Source organism: Girardinichthys multiradiatus, chromosome Y (genome assembly GCF_021462225.1).
Source record: "Girardinichthys multiradiatus isolate DD_20200921_A chromosome Y, DD_fGirMul_XY1, whole genome shotgun sequence".
Taxonomy (NCBI): Eukaryota; Metazoa; Chordata; class Actinopteri; order Cyprinodontiformes; family Goodeidae; genus Girardinichthys; species Girardinichthys multiradiatus.
In genome coordinates, this window is record NC_061818.1 from 9,705,338 (window position 1) to 9,733,300 (window position 27,963).

At 39.6% G+C, this 27,963-nt stretch overlaps 1 protein-coding gene across 1 annotated transcript; it reads left to right on the forward strand.

The window, feature by feature from the left end:
• Positions 1–117: 117 nt before the first annotated feature.
• Positions 118–27,956, forward strand: LOC124864871 (H(+)/Cl(-) exchange transporter 7-like). Its single transcript, XM_047359832.1, is given in 26 exon segments — positions 118–182; positions 2,562–2,661; positions 4,551–4,628; positions 7,257–7,322; positions 8,935–9,000; positions 9,100–9,232; positions 9,596–9,705; positions 9,961–10,041; positions 10,140–10,202; positions 11,482–11,565; positions 11,705–11,798; positions 12,850–12,914; positions 13,098–13,214; positions 13,301–13,355; positions 14,484–14,544; positions 17,045–17,186; positions 17,692–17,785; positions 20,925–21,097; positions 21,682–21,733; positions 21,832–21,959; positions 23,766–23,851; positions 24,316–24,448; positions 24,591–24,650; positions 24,751–24,927; positions 25,014–25,094; positions 27,846–27,956. Coding segments are annotated over 26 exon segments (2,451 nt in total). The 3' UTR covers positions 27,933–27,956.
• The last annotated feature ends 7 nt before the right edge of the window (positions 27,957–27,963 follow it).

The window sequence follows — 27,963 nt, forward strand, 5'->3', positions numbered from 1 at the left end:
AAATTATGGCAGTGTAAAAGATGACCAGCAGCTCCTGTGGAAGGTTGTACTTCTTGAGATGCCTCAGGTCTCTGTTGGGCCTTGTCTATGTGTGAGGACCATCTCAGATTTTGAGAAATGGTGGTTTCTAGGAACTGGAAGTGGTCCATAGTAGACCCAGTGCTGTTGAGGATGGTCAGGGGGTATGTGGGGGTGGTGTTCTCCGAAGGTCCACCATAATTTCCAAAGTCTTGAGTGGGTTAATTTCTAGGTGGTTCTGACCACACCAGTGTACCAGCTGATACACCTCCTGTTTGTATGCAGACTCATCGCTGTCCTGGATCAGACCAATAACAATGGTGTTAGCGGTCAGTAACTAATAGATCCTATACTGATTTTGTTACGTTCTAACATTATGGCAGACTGTTGTGTCATATAATCCATCCGATTATTTTCTCAATTTAGTGAATTAGATATAAAAAACATTTTTAAATCCTTAATTAATAATAATTTGTTGCTAGACATCCCAAGTGCTGATGTGTAAAATTACTTTTTCAATTTAAATACTAAATATCCTTAATGATATTTAACAAGTTTATTAAAACTACTGCACGTTATAGGGGCCTAGAAGTTGTTTTTCTTTTGACACTGATGTTCGTTATTTCTAATAAAAACCTACAAAAGCTCCAGTCTACCCAAATCAGTGCTGCCAGACTGCTTATGCAAACTAAGACGTATCGTATCACTTCAGTTCTGCACCCTGTCCACTGGCTTCTCATCTCCGCCTAGTCAGTCCAAGATCTGTCTCCTTACTCTTAATTGAACCATGAGAGTCCACCTGATTGCTGCTGCACACCACAGAGCGCTCCCTTTGGCCCACTGGCTCTTTTCATCTCCACACTCCTAGAAACTAAATTGGCCTTGATGGGAGACATGGTGTTCTCCGTAGTTGTCCCTCGTTTGTGGAATGAGCTTCCTGATAATTTGAGGTTGCCACAGATTGTAGTCTTTTAAAAAAGGACTGAAAACAGAAATGTTTTCAGTCATTTTTTAAAAGTTTTATGATTGATTTATATTTACTTTTTCTTATTTTTATTTGTTCGTGTTTTTATTGTTGTTTTTGTGGCACATTCAGTTACTTTTATTTAAAGTGCATTTTAAATAAAATGTATTATTATTATTGCTATTATTGTCATTATTATTGAATTGTGCTTAATTAACCAAACTGAACTGGTCCCATACTAACTCACAAACACACACATGTAAAGTTGGTTTGTTCAAAAGAAAGAGCTGCAGTAATACCAAACCATTTCAATTGAAGTTTAAAATTACAGCAGAAATATACACATAAACTACAGTATTCAGAAAATAAACTTAAGTACATGACTGTTATCCAAACAAAGATTTGTTATAGCCCTGATCTCAAAAACTATGCAATCTTTTTTCAATGTATTGTGTCATTTTGTCCATACATGTGGATTATGACCCCAAGATTTGTTGACCGTTAGCTACTGGCCAACTATGGTTTTGGTGAAAATTTATTTAAAACTAAAAAGTAAATAAAACTGATATTTATACTCATCCTCACTGAAAACGCATTAATATTTAGACATGTTCTGTATTTTCCTGCTCATCTGCTTTGTGGTAAAAACAAAATGTGAAACAGGCCTTTTAACAGATTTGTTAAAAAGGCTAAAATTGGCAGTTGATTTAAAATAAATATTTACATGTTTTCCAAAACATTACATAGTGGAAGCTGTGGAGTATTTTGCAAAATAGGACCTCAATATTACCATTTGAAGAAGCTCTATGGAAAGTACTGAGCTGAACCTCTGCATTTGTTGCACTATTTAAAGACATTTCTATTAGGTGCATTCATTTCATTTGAACGATCAATTATATATACATTTTTATTCAAGAACCTTTGGCACCTATTATACTACTAGGCGTGAGCAACAAAAAATAGTGATACGATCAGCTGTGGGCTGCACAGTGGCGCAGTTGGTAGCACTGTTGCCTTGCAGCAAGAAGGTCCTGGGTTCAATTCCCAGCCAGGGGTCTTTCTGCATGGAGTTTGCATGTTCTCCCCATGCATGTGTGGGTTCTCACGGGTACTCTGGTTTCCTCCCACAGTCCAAAGACATGCCTGTTAGGTTAATTGGTCACTCTAAATTGCCCTTAGATGTATGGTTGTTTGTGTGTTGCCCTGCGATGGACTGGCGACCTGTCCAGGGTGTACCCTGCCTCTCCCCCATAGACTGCTGGAGATAGGCACCAGCTACCCCCTGACCCACTATGGAATAAGCGGTAGAAAATGACTGACTGACGACCAGCCGTCCACTGGGTTGGACAGTTACCGCTTCCTCTTGCCATAACACTACAGTTCCAGGCATGCAACGTATAAAAACATTTATTTTTGACCCTGCACGCGATCCTTACAAAGCATCACGAGTTACAGGAGTGATCATGAGAAGACGGAAAAGTGCCGGCTAGCCCCGACAGGAGCTGCAATTAGTTGGGGGAAACAAAGCTGTCTACATTTCTAGTGGCAACTAGAGTCCAATATGGCTAACATCACCAAGTCGCCTCGGCTGGTGGTCCAGCCGAGGCGACGAGTCTGCGTTGGTCGGGGAGGAGACACCGCTGCTGAACGGCTCCGAGCAGCCTAGACCCCTCAGACAGGTACAGCTAACAGCCTCTCCCACTTTAAGCTAAACAGGTGCCAAGTCATGTTTGAATAAGCACTTTAAGGTTCTGTTGAATCATGTTTTTAACGCTGCATGGGGAGATGTTTGCTTGTAGAAAGTGTAACGCATACGCAAGAGACATGTTTTAATCATGTCTTACGGCATTGGTTGCATTTGGGTGCAATAATAAGCAACATTATGCTGGAAAGATATCCGATTTGCGCCAATTATATTACGCTATAACGGATCATAATTAGATGTAGGTACCAGGAAACGAATCACATTACAGGATTTGAAAATGTACTTCCTATTGCCCTCAAACTTTTTTTAAATTTACGAGTAGAAAAGATGGTTAAATTTAAAGAAGTTATTAAGATGAGGATTTTAGAAACATGATTTTTAACATGCTAGCCTCATTAATATTACCTACTCGTATTAAACCTAAAAAACGTTTCGGGCTATTAGATCTGCAGTTTGCAGAGGGGTTGCTTGTCCATATAATGAAAAAAAAACACAACTTTGAAATGAAGCCACCAGAACTAAGCAGTACCAAAATACAATGCCTAACAAGAAATGTAAAAAACGTCACAGAAAAGTTAATTTATTTCAAAACATCAAGGGCGCATGTACAGAAGATTCATTACATACAGTGTGACTGTATGTAATGTTTACTGTAACAGTAATGTTTACTGTTGTTTATGTCTGTTTATTTTATGATTATGGCTTACTTATAAGTAAACTAGAATATTACATAAGACTAATAAAACAGGTTTTTATTAAAGAAATGGTATGCTAAAAATGCTGGCTGGTCAGAGAGTGCCTGTCCAGGTATATTAATGGAAAGTTTAGTGGAAGAAAAATGTATTCATAACATAAGCGGTGATCATCTCATTCTTTGTGTTTAAACCACTCTTGAATCAGAGATGGCATCAGAAGCATCTCATTTGAGATGAGCTAAGTTGTCCACGGTTTCTTTTTAGCTAAAAGTAAATTATGCTTTTCAAATGTAAATTAAGGTACAAGAGTCTGGAGGAAGAGTGGTGAGGCATAAAATCCAAATTGCTTGAGGTCCAGTGTGAAGTTTTCACATTCATTGTTGACTTGGGGAGCCATGTCATTGGCTAGTCCATAGTCAGTACAGCCATCTACCAGGAAACTACTAGGAAAACTTTAGAGCACTTCATTTCTGTTGAGAAGTTTGATGTAGATGTTAATTTCTTTTTCCAGCAGGACTTGGTACCTGCCCACACTGCCATAGATGCCAATACCTGGTTTAATGACCATGGTATCACTGCACATAATTGTCCAGTAAACTGGCTGACGTGAACCCCATAGAGAAACTATGGAGGAAGATAAGGTACACCAGACCCAACAATGCAGATGAGCGGAAGGCTGCTATTAAAGCAACCTGGGCTTCTTTAACATCTCAACTCTAAATGCATATACTCTGCGGTACATGGGCATGCTTTTCAGTAGGCTGACATTTTCCTGATAAAAATCCCATCTTGCACATTTTGTACCAAATGTTTCCTTCCACTCAACTTTCCATGAGTATGCATGGTCATGTCTTTGTGTACAACTGGCTTCTTTAGCAGTGACCTTTTGTGGCTTACCATCATTGTAGTGGGTGCCAGTACCAGCCTGCATATATCACTCTGTATCTAATGAATCTGTGTAATACATGAGTTTTCATTTTTGAATTGAGCTACTGAAATAGACTAAACTTAATAATCATATTTTAATTAACTGAGATGAACCTGTATGTCTTCACATCAGGGTGGAAATTCATACACAAAGTCAAGTCAAGTTTATTTATATAGCGCTTTTCAGCAACAATGCACTCAAAGCCATTTATGTTCCTGTTACTGTATGTGGTGTGTGTAGATGTCAAGCGGAAACACAATATTTCAGATAGACAGACTCAGCACGGTGGATTTGGAAGAGGAGATAACCACCGAAGAGGTAAAGTCTGAGATCCAGTCGCCATTACTTTTTCCTTTTTTGTGTCTGCTGCTCCCATTATTCAAGTCCTGGCTTCATTATTACCTTTTAAGATTAAACTGATTCAGCCTCAGTGTAAACGACAGAGTCTTACATTGTCGTTTGTCTCACCTGCTTTCCCTGGATATGGTTGGAAACTAATCTGGAACAGCTGACACAGAGGCAGTCAGAGCGGCCCAGTGATGGATGAGTCAGCCAGTGGGCTTAATGGCACATGTCTGATGGTTTCCACAGCTGAGCTCGGCAAATAATGAATTAATGCGAGGCATGTGTTTGTAAATGTAACCACCCACAGATCTCAACAGATAAAGCTACTGAAATGGCCATTTAAAGTAAAACCCTGCTGGAGAAGGGGACAAATTCAGCATGTTCCATGGCAACCAGAAGTTAAAAGTTCAAAAGGATAAAACTGAGCACTGCTATACTTTGTTCAGCCTTACTCTTATCTGTTGAAAGTATTGCTCTCTCTTGCTGTTTTGCAGCCTGAATGAACCACAGACATGTTATAGAACATACACTTTCATTTTTCTATAGCTTCTTGAACACCTCTGCTTCTTCATGTTTAGACACTTCACTGATACTGAAAACATCTAACTAGGAGGTTACCCTCCGTAACAGCGTCCAAGCTAATTAGTGTTGTTGTTGTAAGTGCAGCATGGTAGCACCTGGATATGGTGTGTTCACTGATTGGAAAAAAAATACCAGGTTTTCAAGTTTCACATCAGTCACTAGTCAGGGCCAATCTGCTGAAAAAAACCCGATTTCTTGATGAGTCTCTGATGGGGTCCAGTCATTCGGACCAGTTGGCCTCACCATTCATGTACCTGCAGTAAAGCTGATACTATCGGCATCATTCCGATCTACACCAAAGAGAGAAAGTTGGGGGAAAAAAAACCTCATCACCCAGCATTCAGAAAATAAGAAGTTATAGTGTGGGTTCAGACGAATGTAAATGGATTTGTACCGGCTAAAGTTCTGAAAACGACCAGTGTCCTCGTCACTGTTTACTTCAGCTTCACCATCCACGACACCATCCATCATGACCTGGGGGCGGTGGTAATTTTGACAGCATACTTTGATTTAATTTTAGTCACAGCCTTGGGCTTAAAATGTGATTTGGTTTCAGTCACAGCTTCATCATCTTTTGGCATTTGAAATCTAATAAATCTTACTAGAGGTTAGAGGAATACATTTACAGATTAAATTGTTAAAAGAATTGATTTTTACATCTTTTGTTATGTCTAGGTGAGATATTGCTTCTAGGGTGGCACACATTATTTTTCTTTCATTTTTATTGTTTAGGGAAAATATCAATCATATTTGTCCTAGTTTTCATCCTTTTGCATTAGTTTTTTTTATTTTATTTTTGTCCAGTTGACTCGGCAGTCATCTGACTCGACCTCTGACGAACCGTTGAACTCTTTGCAACTTGAATGAAACTTGAATCCTTCAGAATCTAATGCTTTACTTTTTCCAACCGATCAGCCCGATTCTTGTGCCTGTTGTGATGTCATCGACCCGAGTAAATACCAAATAGAAATAGCTGCGTTGTCTTCAGTGAGCTTCTTAAAAGCTTTTCATTTTGTGTAGTTCTGCTGTGAGGTAGGTAAGGTAAGTTTATTTATATAGCGCTTTTCAGCAACGAGACACTCAAAGTGCTGTGGAAATCCAAACCTTTTTACCAGACTGTGTTTATTGTCTTTGTACATTTGTTTGGGGTGAGGAAAACAAATTCACCACTGGATATGATTTTTAAGCATCATGTGCTTCAATATGCAGTCGCAGACGTACAAGGACTTAAACATTCGAGGAATCCTTCACAAAATGTCCCATAAATACAAAAAAGCATGAACATTTTCTGTAAACGTCAGCATTTAAGATATAATTTTCAACCCAACAAGAGAGGGAAAAAATAAAAGTGATCAAACAGCAATCAGTAATCTCAGGAAAGTCTAGGATACCTTTCTGTCCCGTCAAGTTTTTGCTTCATTATTAGATGCCGTTCAGGTTTCTCTGATAAATGTGCCTCCATGCATGTGATTTGCTTCACTGTAAACAAAACATTATTTCCAGCGTGTTTTGTTTCTCTCCGCCGTCTCTGTGAATGAAACCTTTAACCCACCGCTGGGCCAACAGATGGGCTAAAGAAGCTCATGCATGTGAATGTTAAATGTATTTGACTGGCTTGCATGCATGGATCATTTAATAAATCAGCATTTCCTCCATTTAGTCATGCGAATCTGGAAATCCAACATGGCTACAAGAATCTTGCATGTCATTGGTGATGTTTCAAAGATTTTCACACCAAACGGTCTGGAGGAAATGCTGCTTTTTCCAACGTTGCATCTTTCATCAGCTTTATTACGGACGCACTAGCCTGCAGTGTTTCATTACAGGGTCTTTTAGTGTTAAAATGTCTGTTTTGTTTCTCTATAACTTGTTTCTGCTTTTGCAGCTTTTCTTTGTAGAATATTTGATGTCAGTATTTTAGCTCTTGATTCTGCGCTGCCTTCTACCTGCCTTTAGTCACAAGTTGGAGGTTAGCGTTGGTGTCATCACCTCTTATTTTCCATTTCTTATATACTGCAGGATCCAGGAAGGGGGCGACCCAAAGAGATCCCTCACAATGAGAAGCTGCTGTCGCTTAAATTTGAGGTAAGACAAGTTGCATTATAGTGAAAAAACAAACAATGCACTGATCTTCTTTCTCAGTCTGATACCTGTTTCCAATTTTCTTTGAGCTCTAATCTGCCTGACTTGACCTGATTAAGATTTTCTTTAAAAGGAATATGACACTTGTCTAAAGTTTAAACATTACATATAAATGGAGAAATGTGCTGCAGGTGTATTGGTAGAGGTAGTGGTTATGAATCAGAAAACGAAGAGAAAGAAAAATTATTCCTGTTTATATTTTAAAACATATAGTACTTCGCAAATGTTTTTGCACCTCTATGAACTTCTTTGCATTTTGTTATGTGGCAGCCACAGAGTATTTTAGTTGAATTTAAAGTTCAGGACCAACTTTATAAAGAGTTTTGGTTTATCGTGACAAAGATAAAGTCCAAATATTAATGTCTGAAAACTCCAAAACCTGACAGCATTATCGGAATAATTTTTACTACCTTCTACTCTGTTGGTTCCATGAGAACGTCAATAAATAAATTCAAGAATATGATTGAAGCAGTTACTGTGTGCAGTTAAGAGATAGAAATCACGCTTCTTTATGTAACTGGTATCCTGAAGAAGCCAATCTCACGATGGGTATATTTTTAAAAGCAATATTTGTGTTCGTGAGGTTTTGACTGCAGTGACATGCAGCCACAGCCATACAGTTGGTTAAAAAGACCACAAAGAGGTTCTAAATACTTTTTTTTATCTCCTCTTTTATTGTTATAGCAATAAATACCATAAAATATTGTGTTACAGTTTTAAGCACACATAGCCCATCCCTACTGCTGAGATCCAGAGCTCAGGTGGAAGAATCTGTTGACAGAACAAATGTTAGTCGCGGGCTCCACAAATCTGGTCTTTTATGGAAGAATGGCAACAAGACAGTCACAAGAAATAGCGTTTGCTCAAGCCATGTACACAGAATGTGTACAGGCCTGCGTTCAAAACGTTGTTGTGGCAGAAAACCTGCACTGGACATTAAGACGGAGACAGGGAGCAGGTAAGAGTTGATGGGCAGTTGGATGGAGCTGAATACTTCATAATCATAAAGGAAAACCTGCTGGAGGCTGCAGAAGACTTGAGGCTGGGGTGGAGGTTCACCTTCCAGAAGGTCAACTAGCCAGAGCTTCAAGGGAATGGTTTAGATCAAGGCATGTTAATCTGTTTGAATGGCCTAGTCATAGCTGCTAAAGATGTTCACAAAATCACAATCTGTTTTATTGGCCAAGATTGTGTGCATAAGCAAGCAATTTGTCTTTGGTTTCATGCGCAGACATTAAGCATAGAAACTTGCAGCTGTAACTGCTGAGGGGAGCTAGCAGATTTCTACTTGTAAATAATTGTGAAAACCATGTACTGTTTCCCTTTTACTTTAACTTTATTTCTCCCTGCCTGTCATATAATATCTCAGTTAAATATTGAAGTCTGTGATTGTAATGTGATTTAATGTAAACGATTGCAAGCTATACAGGTACTTTACAAAGGAACCTCTGCAAAGGAATTGCTCCTTTGCTGCGGTTCCTAGGTAAAGTACTTGTACCTTCTTATTTGATGTATTCATTGAATTTGATATTGTGTCATTTTCTTGCTCTTTTAGAGTCTTGACTATGATAACATTGAAAACCAGCTGTTTCTTGAGGAGGAGCGGAGGATGAGCTTCATGGTGAATGAAAAAGAATATATTTGTTTCCCCCTTATGTTTGTTTACCTTCATAATTATCCTTCTGTCTTCTGACTGCTTCTCTCTGTTTTGTGTCTTCAGTCTTTTCGCTGTCTGGAGATCAGTCGGTGGGTTATCTGCGGGCTGATCGGCTTCCTGACGGGCCTCATCGCCTGTTTTATAGACATCGTGGTGGAACAGCTGGCTGGAATCAAATACAAAGTGATCAAAGAGAGTATCCTTATTACTTAGTTTCACTAACTTTGTGCTGTCCAAGTTGTGAGCATGCTGGTGGTTAAGGTTTAGTACAAGAGAGGTGATGTGAAGTAATCCTTGAATAAAGCTTTAAATGCAGGGAAGTGGTTAAAGGGAGAAGTGCAATAAGCATCTATTTTCATGACTAGACAAGTTTACTTTTTGTTTCTTTAGCTTTTGTTTATATTTCATGGTCACTTTTATTTTCATTTGTATGTCTTTTTTCTCTTGGAGCTCAAGGATTTCTGCATGTTTTTGATGTGTTTCTGTTAATTGTTTTTCTCTGTCTTGTTGAGCTGATTTGAGCCAGGTTTTAACTTCCTTGATTTAGAACCTTTTACAGATATTGTAAAGTTTACAGAAGCAGGTGGACTGTCCATCTCCCTCATCCTCTGGGCTGTCCTCAACTCTTCCTTTGTCATGTTGGGAGCCGTCATGGTTGCTTTCTTTGAGGTAAAGCAGAAAGTTGCTTCAGAGTTTGGCAATAATTGAGACTTTTATCGGATTTCTGAAAAGTTAGAGTGAATTTTAAACAAGCAGCGCTTTGTTGAGTGAGATTATGCAACATGCCAACATGGGGAACCAAATCTTATTTTGGAAACTGGAAGTTCTCCAAGTGGAAAAAAATGCAGACCTGTTCAGAAATAGCTTGTCTAAATGTAATCACTTTATATCATTATATGTTGCGTTTTTGATTGTCTCACGCAGCCCATCGCAGCAGGAAGTGGGATTCCTCAGATAAAATGTTACCTAAATGGAATCAAGATTCCCAGGGTGGTACGCCTTAAGGTACAGGCACCTGAAACACACCCAACACTTTAATGGCTGGACTAAAGGGGGCCTTTTGTATTAACATGTCTTTTTGGGGGGGTTGTGGGCCCCCACAGACTTTGGTGATTAAAGTGTGTGGTGTAATCTGCTCCGTGGTCGGTGGTCTGGCAGTAGGGAAGGTAAACATCTTTATATTTTCTCATTTCCAGATATGAAACCTGCATTACTTTGAATAATGAAGTAACAGTGAAGTATCGTGGTGCTGATGTCATTTTGCTGCTATGAGATTCTGAGACTATGATGGTATTTGTAAAGTTAAAAAAAATCAAGCATGTACAAAAAGATAAAATGTGACTTAAAACAGAAAAACAGCAATTAATCTGTCTGCTGCTTAAAAAATCAAATGGTTTATTAGACTAACAGTTCAATCTGTGACATTTAGGGTTATGTTTAGAAACGCACCAGTCAAGGGTTTCTGCCGGGTCTTAAGATGTCTCAAATTTCTCTCACTTTATTTTATTAAAAAGTCTCAAATATATGCAGAACTAAATGTTTACATTTGTTCATTTTCTTTTTTTTCAGTCACTTCTTTTATACAGTAAACTAATATAAGCTCCTGAAACTTAAATTAGGAAATTTAAATCAAATTGTTCTTCTTATGTTATCCACTAGTAACTCTATCATCATGGGAAGTTTTCCAGCTAACTACATTTAGCTTGAAAACAAAACCCATCTTCATCAACCTTTATCTGACTCACTGTAAACTGGTGCTGAAGTTGGCTAATGTGGGTGTAAAAGTACGGGAGTTGCACGTCAGAGTTGGAAAATCAACAAACTAAAGACGATGAGATTATATCAACCTTGCTTAAACTGTTCAGGAAATGATTTATTAGGTTAGCTTAATCAACTTTTGTTGTTGTTCATGTTGGTGGTTCATGGTTGGTGGTTCACAAATTTAACTTTGTGAAATTTACCAAAACACTTTAATCAGTCGGTCAGAGATTGTTTATCATTTAGTTTTCCTCTGGTTTCGGCTGGGGTGCATATCTACAATAAATGTTTTCATTTTGATGCAGAAACGTAAGCAAAATATAGAATTAAAACCTGCTAAACTTGGTAATACTTTTCAAATAAACATACCTAATTATATCCCTTTATACCATTTTACACTATATGGAGTAACACAAGTACAACCGGACAATTATGACTGGTAAACTGACAGGCAGCTTACCAACGTCAGCAGTATCCTAATAAAGGTGGTGGGTGTCTGTGCTTTTCACTGCTGGAAATATTTTTTTTAAAGGCCCAGTTTGTCTGTTTTGTAAGCAGTGGAAAACGATAAGAGCCTTTTGTCAGCCAGCTGACTTTGCACTTGGTTCACTAATATGGAATTGCTGTTTGGCAACAAAAAGAAAATCTCTAATGCACCTGATCTGTTGTTTACCCACAATCCCCTAGGAAGGCCCAATGATTCATTCTGGTGCTGTTGTAGCAGCTGGGGTCTCGCAGGGAAGGAGCACTTCCTTAAAACGAGACTTTAAGGTCAGTATCTGTGGGTTTCTGCCTGGTATCTGTGTCAAAAACGACTCTATTAAAGCCATAGTAGACAGTTTCAATTTCTGTTTTTTTAAGTTGGTTAAAGATCGCCATTGGTTTCTGATGAGCATCTCTGTGCTTGTAGATATTTGAATACTTCCGTAGAGACACAGAAAAAAGGGACTTTGTTTCTGCTGGAGCTGCAGCTGGAGTTTCTGCTGCATTTGGAGCTCCAGTTGGTAAAAAACACACACACATACACACCTCTAACAGCTCAGTGTGGATTAAAACATGCTTTGTGTTTAAGCACCTTATTTTTTGCATTTGCTGTTTGTTGGCCGGTGGAAGGAAGGGAATGAATGAAAGAGGGAGAAAGGCCTTCCTTCCTTCCTCCCTCCCTCTCCTCTTCTATTATTCTTCCCTATCCCTTCCCCTTTGTTGCCATAGATACATGCTTCTCTGATTAACTCGGTCCTGCCATATATTTTTTGTTTTTTAACAAACCAGCATTCTGATCTCTCTCAAATAAAGAATATCGGATCTTTTACATCACAAACTCCACTCCTCGAGGGTCAGTGTCCTGCAACCTTTAGATGTGCCTTTGCTTCAATACACCTGAATCTAATAATTAGGTCATTAGCAGGATTCTGGAGAACTTGACTGCATACTGAGGAGGTAATTCGGCCATAGATTCAGGTGTGTTGGACCAGGGACACATCTAAAAGTTTGAGGACACCGGCCCTCGAGGACTGGAGTTTGACATCCCTGCTTTACATCGTGGATTTTTACCATCAGCTTTTACAAAGTTCTGTCATAACCTTTCTGAAAGTCTGTGTCCTGAGACCTTTGCCTTCTTTGTATATCTAGAGGTGTTATACCGGGGATCTAAATAATTTAGGATACTAGGGAACAGTTTGATAATTCGCTTGAAAAAGTGAAACACATATGGCTTCATTGCACACGGAGTGATATATTTTAGACGTTTATTTCTGTTGCCTGTATTTCTGTACTTTATCAACATTAAAACCTACTCGGCATAATTTAGTGGAACCTGTATGGGCTCATTGACTGTGTGCATCCTCTATACAGAAACATCTTTTTCCATCATCATTGGTAAAATTATCTCTTTAAAACATTCTTTTCATTTGATGACTCCTCACAGGGTGAAGGAGTCATTAAATGCCTGAATACCACGAGGCTGACTTTAGACTAATGTGTGTATTATGTGGGACAGATGATTTATTTTGTAGCTGTTGTCATTTGACTGATTTCTCTGCTGTTCTTCAACAGGCGGTGTTTTGTTCTCTCTAGAGGAGGGAGCCTCTTTCTGGAATCAGATGTTGACATGGAGGATTGTAAGTCATGTGGCTCCTTGTGTGTGACCATCATGTAGTTTCTACAATGTGCTCAAATAAATCACATAACTAGCTTTAAATCCTGAAAGTAAAAAGGAAAAAAAGACACTTCTGGTTAATTACGGAGTTGAATTTTGAGCTTCCTCACACCTCGTTTGGTGAATTTTTGCTTTTCATCTGCAGTTCTTTGCCTCCATGATCTCCACCTTCACGCTGAACTTTTTCCTCAGTATCTATCACAGTAAACCAGGAGACCTTTCCAATCCGGGTCTCATCAATTTTGGACGCTTTGAGAGTGAAGTGAGAAACTTACATATTTACTGTATATTTCTGCTTTTCCCAAATCTGTGAGTGTAAAACTTGACATTAAAACTTGTCGTTTACAGGCGATGGCGTATAACCTCTATGAGATTCCTTTGTTTATTGCTATGGGAGCTGTAGGTAAGAACTGTTGTAAATCTCCACAAATATGTGGGATTCTTGATAATTATTAGACTGCGACACTCGCACACTGAAGGAAAATCACATAGATGGTAATTAACTACTGTAATATGGAAAAGTAAAGCTAAATACTGAACCAAACTGCATGAAGGTTTACATCTCTCTACATGCAGGTCAGATATTTGTGGCTGATTTTAATCTGTCTTTTAAGAACCATAACATTATATAAAAACAGCATTCAGTATATTTTTTCTAGCCTTCCTGCTGTGAGCGGTTACTAATTACTTTTAAAACAATGTTCCACCTCTTGTGTGAGGAAGTGGACGCTGTAAAACAGGTTTTTAAAATAAAAAAAAACTGTCTTGAGTTTCTTATATTATTGATTTGCACAGATAGCATCATTAACTGCAAAACATCTGTTTTTGTGTGCATTCCCTTGGGAATGTAGATTCATACCTTTTGATTTAAGATTTCATACAAGCAAACAGCATTTACCTGTTACCTGACAGGTTCAAAGCTCAAAAGAATACAAAGGACAATATTTGTTTCCCCTTCCTGTTAATCACTGAAAGTCTTGCTCTCTCACAGCCTGAATGAATCGCAAGCATTTCTTTGATTTAATTCCCCACGCCTAGTAACAACATCCACCCCTAAAAGCCGGTCAGCTGTTAGGGGTGATCAGGCTGAATATTGACCGATTCCAATCGTCCGGCAGTTTTTTTTTTTTTGTTCATTTCTGATGAAAATGTGACTGTAGGTCCCCATGTTAAGGGATCAGTCACAGTCAGAAATCAGTGTAAACAAAGTTTCAGCAATAATTATTAAGAATCACTGAGCACTTTGAAATTATAGATTGAGCACATTTTTATATTGCATTAAAAAGAGATCATTTTGTCTTGGTGACTTTAGGGAATAAATATTCTAAATAGTGCAGCAGGGAGGTAGAAGTGTAATAATAATGGGTTTGTATTAATGCAAAGTGATGGGAGATTACATTTATATCCGTGAATGCCTGGGAATCTTATCAAGATACTGACTTTAAATCTCTTCTGGTTTTGCTTGGTTTCAGCATAACAAGTCTGTGATTTTTCTGACCACATCTTTTTGTTTTCCTGCTTTATCGTTTAGGTGGGATTTTGGGAGCCTTGTTCAATTTTCTCAACTACTGGCTGACGATCTTCAGAATCAGGTATGGATCAGGAAGCAATCAAAAGACTGATTCAAAACAAAGATCCTAGAAAACGTTCAGGTCATACAAGAAGCGGCTTTGTGATAAGGCGGGACAGCACGTGCATGCAGGGAGATTTTTGTAGTCATTTCAAAATCAAGGTGTGGTGGAAATGTGGGGAAGTTCTGACTACAGGATTAAAGAGCTGCTCAGAATAACCACATCTTGTGACTGAAGCGGGTCAGAAATGGAACGTACAAACATGTATAATCACTATGTCCTACTTTCACTTGGACACTTTTCTAGTATGAAGCTGGCTGATGTTGACAGTTTAACAAGCAGATGAAAAATTCTTAATGTTTTGCTATCCTGGATTTATTGGTTTCGAATAATTTAGACTACTTTAAATTGAGGCTGAGGCTTTTTTTGTTTTGTTGTTAATGGCTTTTCAGAGTTGAGGTTTTCATTGAAGTCTTGTTAGGAAAGCAAATTATTTAATAATAAAAGTAAAAATAAATAAATAAAAATATATATATAATGTTCCTACATAAGGTTTTCTGTGGATTATGATAAAGATATGCAATTAAAATAGAAACATGTTTTTATGTCTATTATGCTTTATAGGTTTAACTAACATTAAGATGTTCTGTGTCTGTGAAACTTGATCCACAGCTGAGAATAAAAACCTCGATTATGCAGTTTTGACCAGAAATAATTTCAGTTTCATAAAATCTACCTGTCCACATGTAACCTCGTTCTTCAGTCTTTGCTCATTTTTGACAGTTATTTTTGTAAAGGGTAACTAGGATCAGTGGATATTTTTTTATTTTATTTTTTGCAGCAGTTTGGCTGTTTTAAAGCTGCAGTAGGGAGTTCTTTGAAAACCTGGATTTAGTCCCTCCCCCTTCCTCTCTGCTGTGGTACAGCCATCCCTCCACTGCGCCTCCCCCACAGCGCAACTTGTTTTTCATCATCGTCTTCTTCTTTTTACTTGTCTTCGTTTTCTGAGCAGGTGCCACTCAAGAACTTGCCAGTTTTCCTATAAGGTTAGGTTGTTTCTGCGCCATTAGCAGCCCGTACACGAGCGTGATTGACACCGCTAAGACATTCCCCCTGGTTCTGATTGGTTGTTTCCGACCTGGAGAGGTGTATTTCTACAAATGGCAGCAGGACCACTAGGAGGAGTCAGAGGAGCTTGATTCTTTAAAAGATTATCTCTCATATTACTGTCAGGACAAAGTGACAGTTTTAACAAATATATTAAAAATACATTTTTACAAAAGGTACCTACCGTAGCTTTAATACTAATTAAGGTTCAATACAAATGTATTGTTATCACAGTATCACTGTACGCAATATGGTGAAGAACAGCAAGAAGCATTAGCTAATTAAGTACCATGCATTCAGGCTTTCTATACCCATAGTATATTCAGTGGCATTTGTTTAGTGCAGCCTAGAAAAGTTTTAGATTGTAAAGAAGTAGTAATGTGATAAACTCCGAGTTATTTTATTTAAAACAGCTGACATGAGCTAGAAGTGACTTATTTAATGAAACCTTCTTGTTGAGATGGGAATGATGGATTTCAGTTTTTTTTTTAAATGCAACCAGTTAAAACACCTCACTATCTAGGGTCTCCCTGGAGTTGAAATCTCTGTATTTTATATTTACTAAATGAGAGGAAGGGGAACGAAATAGCGACTGGTTTCTGACTCTTCTGGGTCCAGATATCCCCACCCTACAAATGCAGAACATTTTCCTTTAATTAAACAAATTAACAAAAAAAAAAAGCAAAAAAAAAAAGCAGAGAGACTATCATGTCTTATCAAATTTCAGAAGATTTGTAAGGTTTTATATGCATGCTGAGGACTTAAGTTTATGATGGTCATAAAAAATAGGGGAAAATATGTTGATGCAATTGTTTTGCAGTGATTTTTTTTTTAAAGAACATTTTGTGTCCAAGGGACCCAGATGGAGCTCCAAATGAAGGGGTTAAGTTCTAAATGTAACTGGTTGTCAGTATAGTGGGTCGCATTTTATTGTTCAAATGCAATGCTTGCGGTTCCCAGAAGAAAATAAACGTTATGTTTGCAGTTTATTATTAAATTTAGAGTTTGAAGAATTGGGTTCAGTCACAGTTGCTCATGTGGGTCTGGGAAAAATAACCGCCCTAGAACAAAGCGGGAACCTACTATCTGGTACTCTTTCCTAAAACAAATTGTATCTGTTCTGGTTATTTGTGATTTATTATTATCTTGTTACCCTGACCAGCCAGACTTGTTTTTATAAATACCATCTGTTCTCTGACACAGTGACTGACTGTAAAGAAGAGTTTTTGAGTGACATTGTCTAATAGAAATTCCAGCGTATGTTCTGCCAGATCGTCTGAAGTCACACTTCAGCAAAGCTTTGTGTTTCTCTCAGCTGTTGTTTCAACAGACCTGCCCTGGGAAAGTCCGGCCTAACGTCAGAACATTTCTGAACATGTCCAACTTGATTTTTATTTTTTTGCATCTCTGTTAGATACGTTTATCAGCCGTGTCTGCAAGTGATGGAGGCCATGTTGGTCACCGCAGTGACCGCAACGGTGGCTTTCACCATGATCTACTTCTCCACTGACTGTCAGCCTCTAGGGCCGTATCACACTGAGGAGTACCCACTGCAGGTACACACTCACTGCTGTGTCAGTTGCTGTGCTGACTGGAGACATGGCACCAAGCAGGAACTAAGCCCATAGCCTTGTCTCGCTGTCTTGAGTGTTTGGGAAAAATCATTTCCTTAATGTGAAATAAAGGTCCATAGGTCAGCACAAGCTGATTCAGATCAGATGTGATCCTGTCATTGTGAATCTTTGTGATTCCCTTTTTTCCCCTGCATTTCACTTTCTTTTCATTCAAGCTTTGTTGGCAATAGTGTTGCAAGAGCAATATTTGAAAAGTATCTTTTTTTTTTCTAATGTCTCTGCAGTCATCAATTTAACTTTATCATGTGGAGTCGGATGTCTCGGCTATTAATAAATGTTGACATTTGGTGCTCTTTCTACTCTTAATTTGCCCATTTAATCAAATCATGTAAATGTCATGTAATGGATGCTACTTATCCCTAATAGTAACAACAATGCATTTTTTCCTGCCTGCTATTTGTCCTATAACCTGCATTTTCTTGTCTAGTTATTCTGTGCCGATGGAGAGTAGAACTCTATGGCCACCGCCTTCTTCAACACTCCTGAGAGAAGCGTGCGTAGTCTCTTCCACAATCCGCGAGGTAAAAACTGTGCAAACTTGCTACAGTAACCACACTACTGTGCTGCATTCATTAGGGCATTTGAGTCTGGACACGACATTGTGGACATTGTAATATTTCTTTTTGAAACTGTACCTGTTGTTGAGGCAAAACCTCATCTGAACCCGTCAGTTCCAAGCAGTTGCAGGCCATTGTCTAAACTTACCTTTGTATCAAATATTTGGGGGGAGATTGTAGTAGATGCTTTGCCTAGCACTATGGATATATTTCAGGCTGGCTCAGTTTAGGAGCCATAGATTTGCTTCAATTTAAACCATCCCATTTTAGATCTGTTTGTATGATTAAGGTCATTGTCCTGCTGAAAGGTGAACCTGCCCCTGTCCTAAGTCTTTTGTAGCCTCTAACTGGTTTTCTTACAGGCCCTGCCTGTATTTAGTTTCATTCATCTTCTCATCAGCTTAGTTTCCCTTCCCCTGATGAAGAAAAGTCTGCTCACAGCATGATGCTACCACTGCCATGTTTTACACTCTGGGGTTGGTATGTTCAGGGTGAAGGTGGAGTGTTAGTTTAGTGCCATACATGGCAGTTTGCAGGATGGCTAAAACGTTTTTGGTTTTGGTTACTTTAAGGAAATTGCAAGTGGGACAGTGTTTATGTCTTCTACCAGTTCATAAAGGACAGATATGTGGAGCGCACACAACTAATACTTGTCCTGTCAACAAATGCTTCCACCCGAGTTGTGGATCTCTGCAGAACCTCCAGAGTTACCTTGTGCCTCTTGGCTGCTTCTGTGATTAATATTTTCCTTGCTTGTCCTGTCATATAAGGCAGGTGGCCAATTATGGGTAGGTTTGCAGTTCTTCCATACTCTTCGCCTTTTTAGATGGCCGTTTGGACAGTGTTCTGTGAGATGATTGCTCCTTGGTAAAGGGACTAAATACAAATGCATGCCACACCTTTTAGATTTATACGTGTAAATCCACTACTTGCTGTTGGTCCATCATTTAAAATCTAAATTAAAATACATTGTTTGTAATAGTTGTAATGTGACAAAAAATGTATAAGTTCAAGGCAGTATGGGTATTTTTTTAAGCACTGTGTGTAGACAAGCCCTCAGTTAGACTCATTACTTTGTTTCATTGTTTTCCTTAGTTTTGGTCTGATATGTTGTTTTTGTTTTTACCCTTTTTGTATTCATTACATTTATTTACAGGTCCTTCTCAAAAAATTAGCATATTGTGATAAAGTTCATTATTTTCTATAATGTAATGATGAAAATTTAACATTCATATATTTTAGATTCATTGCACACTAACTGAAATATTTCAGGTCTTTTATTGTCTTAATACAGATGATTTTGGCAGACAGCTCATGAAAACCCAAAATTACTATCTCACAAAATTAGCATATTTCATCCGACCAATAAAAGAAAAGTGTTTTTAATACAAAAAACGTCAACCTTCAAATAATCATGTACAGTTATGCACTCAATACTTGGTCGGGAATCCTTTGGCAGAAATGACTGCTTCAATGCGGCGTGGCATGGAGGCAATCAGCCTGTGGCACTGCTGAGGTCTTATGGAGGCCCAGGATGCTTCGATAGCGGCCTTTAGCTCATCCAGAGTGTTGGATCTTGAGTCTCTCAACGTCCTCTTCACAATATCCCACAGATTCTCTATGGGGTTCAGGTCAGGAGAGTTGGCAGGCCAATTGAGCACAGTGATACCATGGTCAGTAAACCATTTACCAGTGGTTTTGGCACTGTGAGCAGGTGCCAGGTCATGCTGAAAAATGAAATCTTCATCTCCATAAAGCTTTTCAGCAGATGGAAGCATGAAGTGCTCCAAAATCTCCTGATAGCTAGCTGCATTGACCCTGCCCTTGATAAAACACAGTGGACCAACACCAGCAGCTGACACGGCACCCCAGACCATCACTGACTGTGGGTACTTGACACTGGACTTCTGGCATTTTGGCATTTCCTTCTCCCCAGTCTTCCTCCAGACTCTGGCACCTTGATTTCCGAATGACATGCAGAATTTGCTTTCATCCGAAAAAAGTACTTTGGACCACTGAGCAACAGTCCAGTGCTGCTTCTCTGTAGCCCAGGTCAGGCGCTTCTGCCGCTGTTTCTGGTTCAAAAGAGGCTTGACCTGGGGAATGCGGCACCTGTAGCCCATTTCCTGCACACGCCTGTGCACGGTGGCTCTGGATGTTTCTACTCCAGACTCAGTCCACTGCTTCCGCAGGTCCCCCAAGGTCTGGAATCGGCCCTTCTCCACAATCTTCCTCAGGGTCCGGTCACCTCTTCTCGTTGTGCAGCGTTTTCTGCCACACTTTTTCCTTCCCACAGACTTCCCACTGAGGGGCCTTGATACAGCACTCTGGGAACAGCCTATTCGTTCAGAAATGTCTTTCTGTGTCTTACCCTCTTGCTTGAGGGTGTCAATAGTGGCCTTCTGGACAGCAATCAGGTCGGCAGTCTTACCCATGATTGGGGTTTTGAGTGATGAACCAGGCTGGGAGTTTTAAAGGCATCAGGAATCTTTTGCAGGTGTTTAGAGTTAACTCGTTGATTCAGATGATTAGGTTCATAGCTCGTTTAGAGACCCTTTTAATGATATGCTAATTTTGTGAGATAGGAATTTTGGGTTTTCATGAGCTGTATGCCAAAATCATCCGTATTAAGACAATAAAAGACCTGAAATATTTCAGTTAGTGTGCAATGAATCTAAAATATATGAATGTTAAATTTTCATCATGACGTTATGGAAAATAATGAACTTTATCACAATATGCTAATTTTTTGAGAAGGACCTGTACATTTTCAATAATTTTATTTAGTTGTTATCAAGCATTTTGTGGTTCCTAACCAATAAAAAATAAAGAAAAACCAGATTCACTTATTAGCAAACAAAACATGATTTTGTGTGATGCTTGCAGGATGTGAAGGATGCACCAATAGCACATTATTTACTTTCTAAACAGTTCAAAACCCAACACTGCAGGTCAGAGGAACTGATCAGCAGTTCCATAAGATTTAATGAACAAGCAAAACAAATTACAGGTATAGAGACTGGGAACCACCTTTCCTCTTATGTAAGCAGTTCCTGAACCATATTGATTTATCACTCTGTCTGGTGATTTCTTTCCTTTGAAGGAACCTACAACTCTCTGACGCTGGGTTTGTTCACACTGACCTACTTCCTCCTGGCGTGTTGGACCTACGGCCTGGCGGTGTCTGCTGTTGTGTTTATCCCTTCTCTCCTGATTGGAGCAGCCTGGGGGAGACTGTGTGGAATACTGCTGGCCTCTACAACTTCTACTGCCTCAGTTAGTTCTCAACACCTGGCTCAGTTAGAGCACATTTATTGACACATCTGGTAAAGATGTGTAAAAGTCGTAAATAAATTCAGCTTTTATTGCAGTCACTAAACCGCACACAGTAACTGTTTAATCATATTTTTTAACCTATTGCTGTTGATGCTGTCATGGAGCCAACAGTGCAGTGGAGAAAATTGTAAAAATAACAACTCCAACAATACAGCCAGTTTTGGGGGTTTTCAAACAAATCGGAATAATTAACATGATAAGAAATTCTTTACGATGACGATACACAAAACGATAAATGCCTATCTCTTTTGCTAAGTTCTACTGGTAATGTCAGATGGAACTAAGACTGAACCTTTTAACTTTGAACACTCGGGCAGGGTTCGACAAGAAGCAAAGGATGAATTAGTGGAAAAACACGTGATCCCCACCATTAACCACTGAGGAAGATCTGTGATGCTGTGTGTGTGTTTCTTTACCTAAGACACAAGGAACCCTATTGAACGCATGTCAAAGAGGGGTGGTCAAAGGACCGTCTCGCTTCAGGCTTCAACCTTGTAAAATGTCACTTGTTTGTGTCTTGACAGATGTGGGCCGACCCTGGTAAATATGCCCTGATCGGAGCTGCTGCTCAGTTAGGTGAGAGACTCTAGCCTTTCAATTCATTCTTCTTCTGTAGCACTCAGGCATGAAGTGGGTTAATGATGTAAAATGTAGTAACACGCTGCTGTCCACAGGTGGCATTGTGAGAATGACCCTCAGCTTGACGGTCATCATGGTGGAGGCAACAGGCAACGTCACGTACGGCCTTCCGATCATGCTTGTACTTATGACGGCCAAGATAGTAGGAGACTACTTTCAAGAAGTAAGGAAGGGACACATGCTGACATTCGATTACAAACTCAAAGTAGTAGTTTTCTGATTCCGTAGTAGGCATGGGGCGGTATACTCAGCTTTGCACAAAAAACGTGATCTAATTGCTTTTATTTAAAGTAGAAAAGCTCTGCTTTTTTTTCATAATAATGCTTCAATAGTAGAACAAACTTATCTCTTCCATTTAGTTTTTGTTTTTATTTCGATGCTTAGGAAAAGTATTTGTTTAAGACATGTTTCCTAAAAGCTTCGCAACTTTCTTTTTGAAACTGTAAAAAACTATTAGATGTTCAGTCCACATAGCATGATGCTGCCACATCCATGTTTATATTATTTTTTTTTATTTCCACACCATGGCTTTTAAGCATTCACCAATGTCTACATTTTTCTGTCTTGGAGAGAAATGTTTAGTAGCTTTCTTTTAGCCAGCTGACCAGCAGTGTGCATCAACATGTGGGGGACAGGAAGGGTCTTTACTACCAAGATTTAAAAAGCTTGACAAAATTGCGGTCATTGTGCTCCATGCACATTCCCCAGTATTGCTCTAATTTTTGGTCGGCTCTTGATTGCAAAACACTTTAAAATGAAAGAAATGCGTCAATATTCATGCATCTAGATATTTACCCACAACACAATGTTGCAGACGAACCTGAGGTCTACTCACAGCTTAATCATTCAATTCAGTTTTATTTATATAGCGCCAATTCACAACACATGTTGTCTTAAGGCACTTCACAAAAGTCAGGCACGTACATTCCTATTAATCCTAATCATTGAACAGTGCAGTCAGATTCAGTTATTTATTCAAATTAGATAAAAAGTTTTTCTATCTAAGGAAACCCAGCAGATTGCATCCAGTCAGTGACTTGCAGCATTCCCTCCCCCTGGATAAGCATGTAGAGACAGTGGACAGTCACTGTTGTTGACTTTGCAGCAATCCCTCATACTGAGCATGCATGTAGCGACAGTGAGAGAGGAAAAACTCCCTTTGAACAGGAAGAAACCTCCAGCAGAACCAGAACCAGGCTCAGTGTGAGCGGCCATCTGCCACGACCGACTGGGGGTTTGAGAGAACAGAGCAGAGACACAAAAAGAACACAGAAGCACTGATCCAGGAGTACTTTCTATGGGAAGGAAAAGTAAATGTTAATGGATGTAGCTCCTTTAGTCATTTCATCTAGAAAGAAAGAACAGATAAACTTTGAGCCAGTTTTCAAGCTTAGAGTCTGAAAGAGAGCACATACAGTTAGTTACAGTAAAAGCTCAGTCAGTAGCTATGTCTAGCAGAGAGAAAGGGTTAAACACTGAAAGACAGGGCCATGTGGATCATCGGTAGAGGGTGAGCATTAAGTTGTTGCCAGCAGAAGCTTGGACGATGCCCCTCTCCAGAAAGGTGTCACAGGTTGAAACAGAACCAGGCCAGGTGTAGCTTCTAGGAAGAGAAAAGAGAGAACAAGGTTAAAAGCTGAATAACAGCAAATAATGCAAAATTGGAGAGTAGTGTGAGAATATAGCGAAAAGAGTGAAAGTGGTCATTATGTCCTCCAGCAGCCTAAGCCTATCGCAGCATAACTACAGAGATGGTTTCAGTTTATTTAATAATATAGCGCTTATTTACAACAATGTCGTCTTATTGCATTGCTTATTTCAATGGTTTACAGAATAAAAAAAGTGGTTACACCTATATTATCTCACTGGCTGTGCATTTTAAAACAAATTCATGCCTGGTTGCTTACATGGCGGCCTTTCCTGTTGCTGCAAACCATTGAAGTGTGTTTAAACCTCCCATGTGCTTCAGGGTTTATACGACATCCACATCAAGCTGCAGAGCGTTCCCTTCCTGCACTGGGAGGCTCCTGCCACCTCCCATTGGCTCATAGCCAGGTAGGTCTTGACTCGTTGAAGGCTTGCTAACACATTGATAATGAATATGCTTCAGTGTGTATTGCAATGCATGTGATAGACCAACACAAAGTAGTGTATAATTATGAAGTGGATAGAATCCCCACAGCATGATGCAGCCACCATCATGTTTGACAGTGGGTGCGTTGTGTTCAGGGTGATGTGTAGTCTGCAGCATTTTGCATGTAGGCCAAGAAGTTCACAATTAAACTACCAATGCATTCCAAACTTTTCAGATTTTCCCCTCCACTTAATAATTGCCTTTTGGACTACTTTGTGTTTGCCTGTTGCATAAAAATAATAAACATTAAAGTTTGTGGTTGTAACATGACTAAATGTGAAAAACGTTCAAAATGTATAAATGCTTTAGAAAAGGCACAATATAATCTCCTAACCCTTGTTTCTGAGTTGTCTGTCTTTTTGTGTCCACCCTCTTCACAACCCAGGGAGGTGATGAGTTCTCCGGTTACCTGCCTGAACAGAATAGAGAAGGTTGGAACCATTGTGGACATCCTCAGCAACACTTCTACCAATCACAACGGCTTCCCTGTCGTCGTGCAGGTTTCTGCTGATGATGAGGTATTGTTTGATTGCATAACTGAGATCTGTTAAGTTGAAAATGTCAGATGCTAAATTGCTACATTACTGTTCAAGATAATTTCACCTCCATGTTAAGCCTTAATGCAATCAGAAACAGCTTATCTTTCTTTTATCGCTCCAGCTGGCTAAACTATGTGGCCTCATACTCCGCTCTCAGCTCATTGTTCTTCTAAAGCACAAGGTAAAGTCAGTGACGATGTGGCTGCGCATGCTCACCCAAGAGGCAGAAGATCTTTTCATGCGTTGTTTAAATTCATGTTTCTGGCTATCTTTCCCGCCAGGTGTTTGTGGAGCTAGCTCGCACCCGGCTCACTCAAAGGAAGCTCCAGCTGAAAGATTTCAGGGATGCGTACCCCAGGTTTCCACCGATCCAGAGTATCCACGTGTCTCAGGATGAGAGGGAGTGTATGATGGACCTCACAGAGTTTATGAACCCAACTCCGTACACTGTACCACTGGTGAGAAACGCACTTTTATCTCCCCTTGCTTATATGTATGTCCATGTTGAGTAGATGAATTCTAACTTGAAAGCTTTAATTTGCAGGAGACATCTCTTCCTCGTGTGTTTAAGTTGTTCAGAGCGCTCAGACTCAGGCATCTAGTCGTGGTTGATGACGAGAACAGGGTGTGTTAGAGTATTTTAATTGGGTCCTTTTCACTTTGGACACCATATGCAACAGTCAACATATTTTATTGGCATTTTAGACCAACACAAAGTAGTCCATGATTGTGGAAGGAAAGGAAAATATACACGGTTTTTGCTGAATTTTAAAATTTTTTTCACAGACAAATAAAGATCAGAAAAGCTTAAAGTGCGTCCGTTTTCCATCACCTTGATTCAACACTTTGTAGAATCATCTGTTCTTAACCAGGTTTGCACATCTACAGATTGATTGGTTGGAGATGGACTATGAACATAAAGTTTCATGTCTTGCCACGATTGTAAATTGGATTTAGGTCTAGACTTTGACTGGGCCATTCCAAAGCATTCTTTGGTATCTCTGGCATGTTCAGGTTTGAGACACTGAGAAATGCAGCCACTAACCGGTATCCAGTATTACAGTGTATTCATCTTTTAATCAACCCTTACCAGCTTCACTGTGCTGCAGAGCGATAGTATCCCCACAGCATGATGCTGCCATCACCATGTGTCACCGTGTGTTCAGGGTTTCTATGTAGTGTTTTGTTCTGCTACAGTGTCTTGTGAAAGTACTTGGCCCCATTGAACTTTTCAACCTCTTGCCACATTTCAGGCTTCAAACATAAAGATGTGAAATTCAAATTTTTTTGTGAAGAATCAACAACAAATGGGACACAATCGTGAAGTGGAATTTATTGGATGTGTCAAACGTTTTTAACAAATAAAAAACTGAAAAGTGGGGCGTGCAATATTATTCAGCCCCCTTGCGTTAATACATTGTAGTGCCACCCTTTGCTGCAATTACAGCTGCAAGTCGCTTGGGGTTTGTCTCTATCAGTTTTGCACATTGAGAGACTGAAATTCTTGCCCATTCTTCCTTGCAAAACAGCTCGAGCTCAGTGAGGTTGGATGGAGAGCGTTCGTGAACAGCAGTCTTCAGCTCTTTCCACAGATTCTCGATTGGATTCAGGTCTGGACTTTGACTAGGCCATTCCAACACCTGGATACGTTTATTTGTGAACCATTCCATTGTAGATTTGGCTTTATGTTTTGGATCATTGTCTTGTTGGAAGATAAATCTCCGTCCCAGTCTCAGGTCTCTTTCAGACTCCAACAGGTTGTCTTCCAGAATGGTCCTGTATTTGGCCCCATCCATCTTCTCATCAATTTTGACCATCTTCCCTGTCCCTGCTGATGAAAAGCAGGCCCAAACCATGATGCTGCCACCACCATGTTTAACAGTGGGGATGTTGTGTTCAGGGTTATGAGCTGTGTTGCTTTTACACCAAACATATCGTTTTGCATTGTGGCCAAACAGTTTGATTTTGGTTTCATCTGACCAGAGCACCTTCTTCCACATGTTTGGTGTGTCTCCCAGGTGGCTTGTGGCAAACTTTAAACGAGACTTTTTATGGATATCTTTGAGAAATGGCTTTCTTCTTGCCACTCTTCCATAAAGGCCAGATTTGTTCAGTGTACGACTGATTGTTGTCCTATGGACAGACTCTCCCACCTCAGCTGTAGATCTCTGCAGTTCATCCAGAGTGATCATGGGCCTCTTGGCTGCATCTCTGATCAGTCTTCTCCTTGTTCAAGATGAAAGTTTAGAGGGACGGCCGGGTCTTGGTAGATTTGCAGTGGTCTGATACTCCTTCCATTTCAATATGATTGCTTGCACAGTGCTCCTTGGGATGTTTAAAGCTTGGGAAATCTTTTTGTATCCAAATCCAGCTTTAAACGTCTCCACAACAGTATCTCGGACCTGCCTGGTGTGTTCCTTGGTCTTCATGATGCTCTTTGAACAGAACCCTGAGACTATCATAGAGCAGGTGCATTTATACGGAGACTTGATTACACACAGGTGGATTCTATTTATCATCATCAGTCATTTGGGACAACATTGGATCATTCAGAGATCCTCACTGAACTTCTGGAGTGAGTTTGCTGCACTGAAAGTAAAGGGGCCGAATAATATTGCACGCCGCACTTTTCAGTTTTTTATGTGTTAAAAACGTTCGACACATGCAAGAAATTTCATTCCACTTCACGATTGTGTCCCACTTGTTGTTGATTCTTCACAAAAAATTTGAATTTTATATCTTTATGTTTGAAGCCTGAAATGTGGCAAGACGTTGAAAAGTTCAAGGGGGCCGAATACTTTCGCAAGGCACTGTAAGTTTAAGTTGGGTCTCATATTACCAGACCACCTTCTTCCTACTGTTTGCTGTGGCTCCTTCAGGGCTTCTGGTGAGCTCTGTGACACATGGGGCTTCATGTAATTTTATTCATTTTAACTGGGATTTTCTTCTTGCTATTCTTTTAGAAAGACCAAATTTGTGGAGGGCACAGCTAATAGTTGTCCTGTTGACTGATTCTCCAACCTGAGCTGTGGATCACTGCAGCTTCTCCAGAGTAACCAGGGGTCCCTGATTTAGACATCTCCATATCTTTCTCCCTGACTTGCCTGTTGTGTTCCTTGGTCTTGATGATGTTCTAATGTTCTCTAACAAACCTCTGAGACCTTCACAGGTCTATATTCATACTGAACATATTAAATTACTCAGAGAGGGAACTCTGAAGGCAATCAGTTGCATGAGATTCTATTTATGTGTATTGGATCAAAATGGGGCTGAATTACATGCCAACTTTGTGTTGGTCTGTCACATAAAATCTGTCTTCATGGCATTTCAGTTTCTAAGATTTCTGATTGTAACATTTTGGGTTTACATTACACAGGTGGTTGGGCTGGTGACCAGGAAGGACTTGGCCAGGTATCACCTGGGTAAACACGGACTGGAGGAGCTTCACTTGGCTCAGACATAGTACACACAGATGCACATTGACAATTACACAT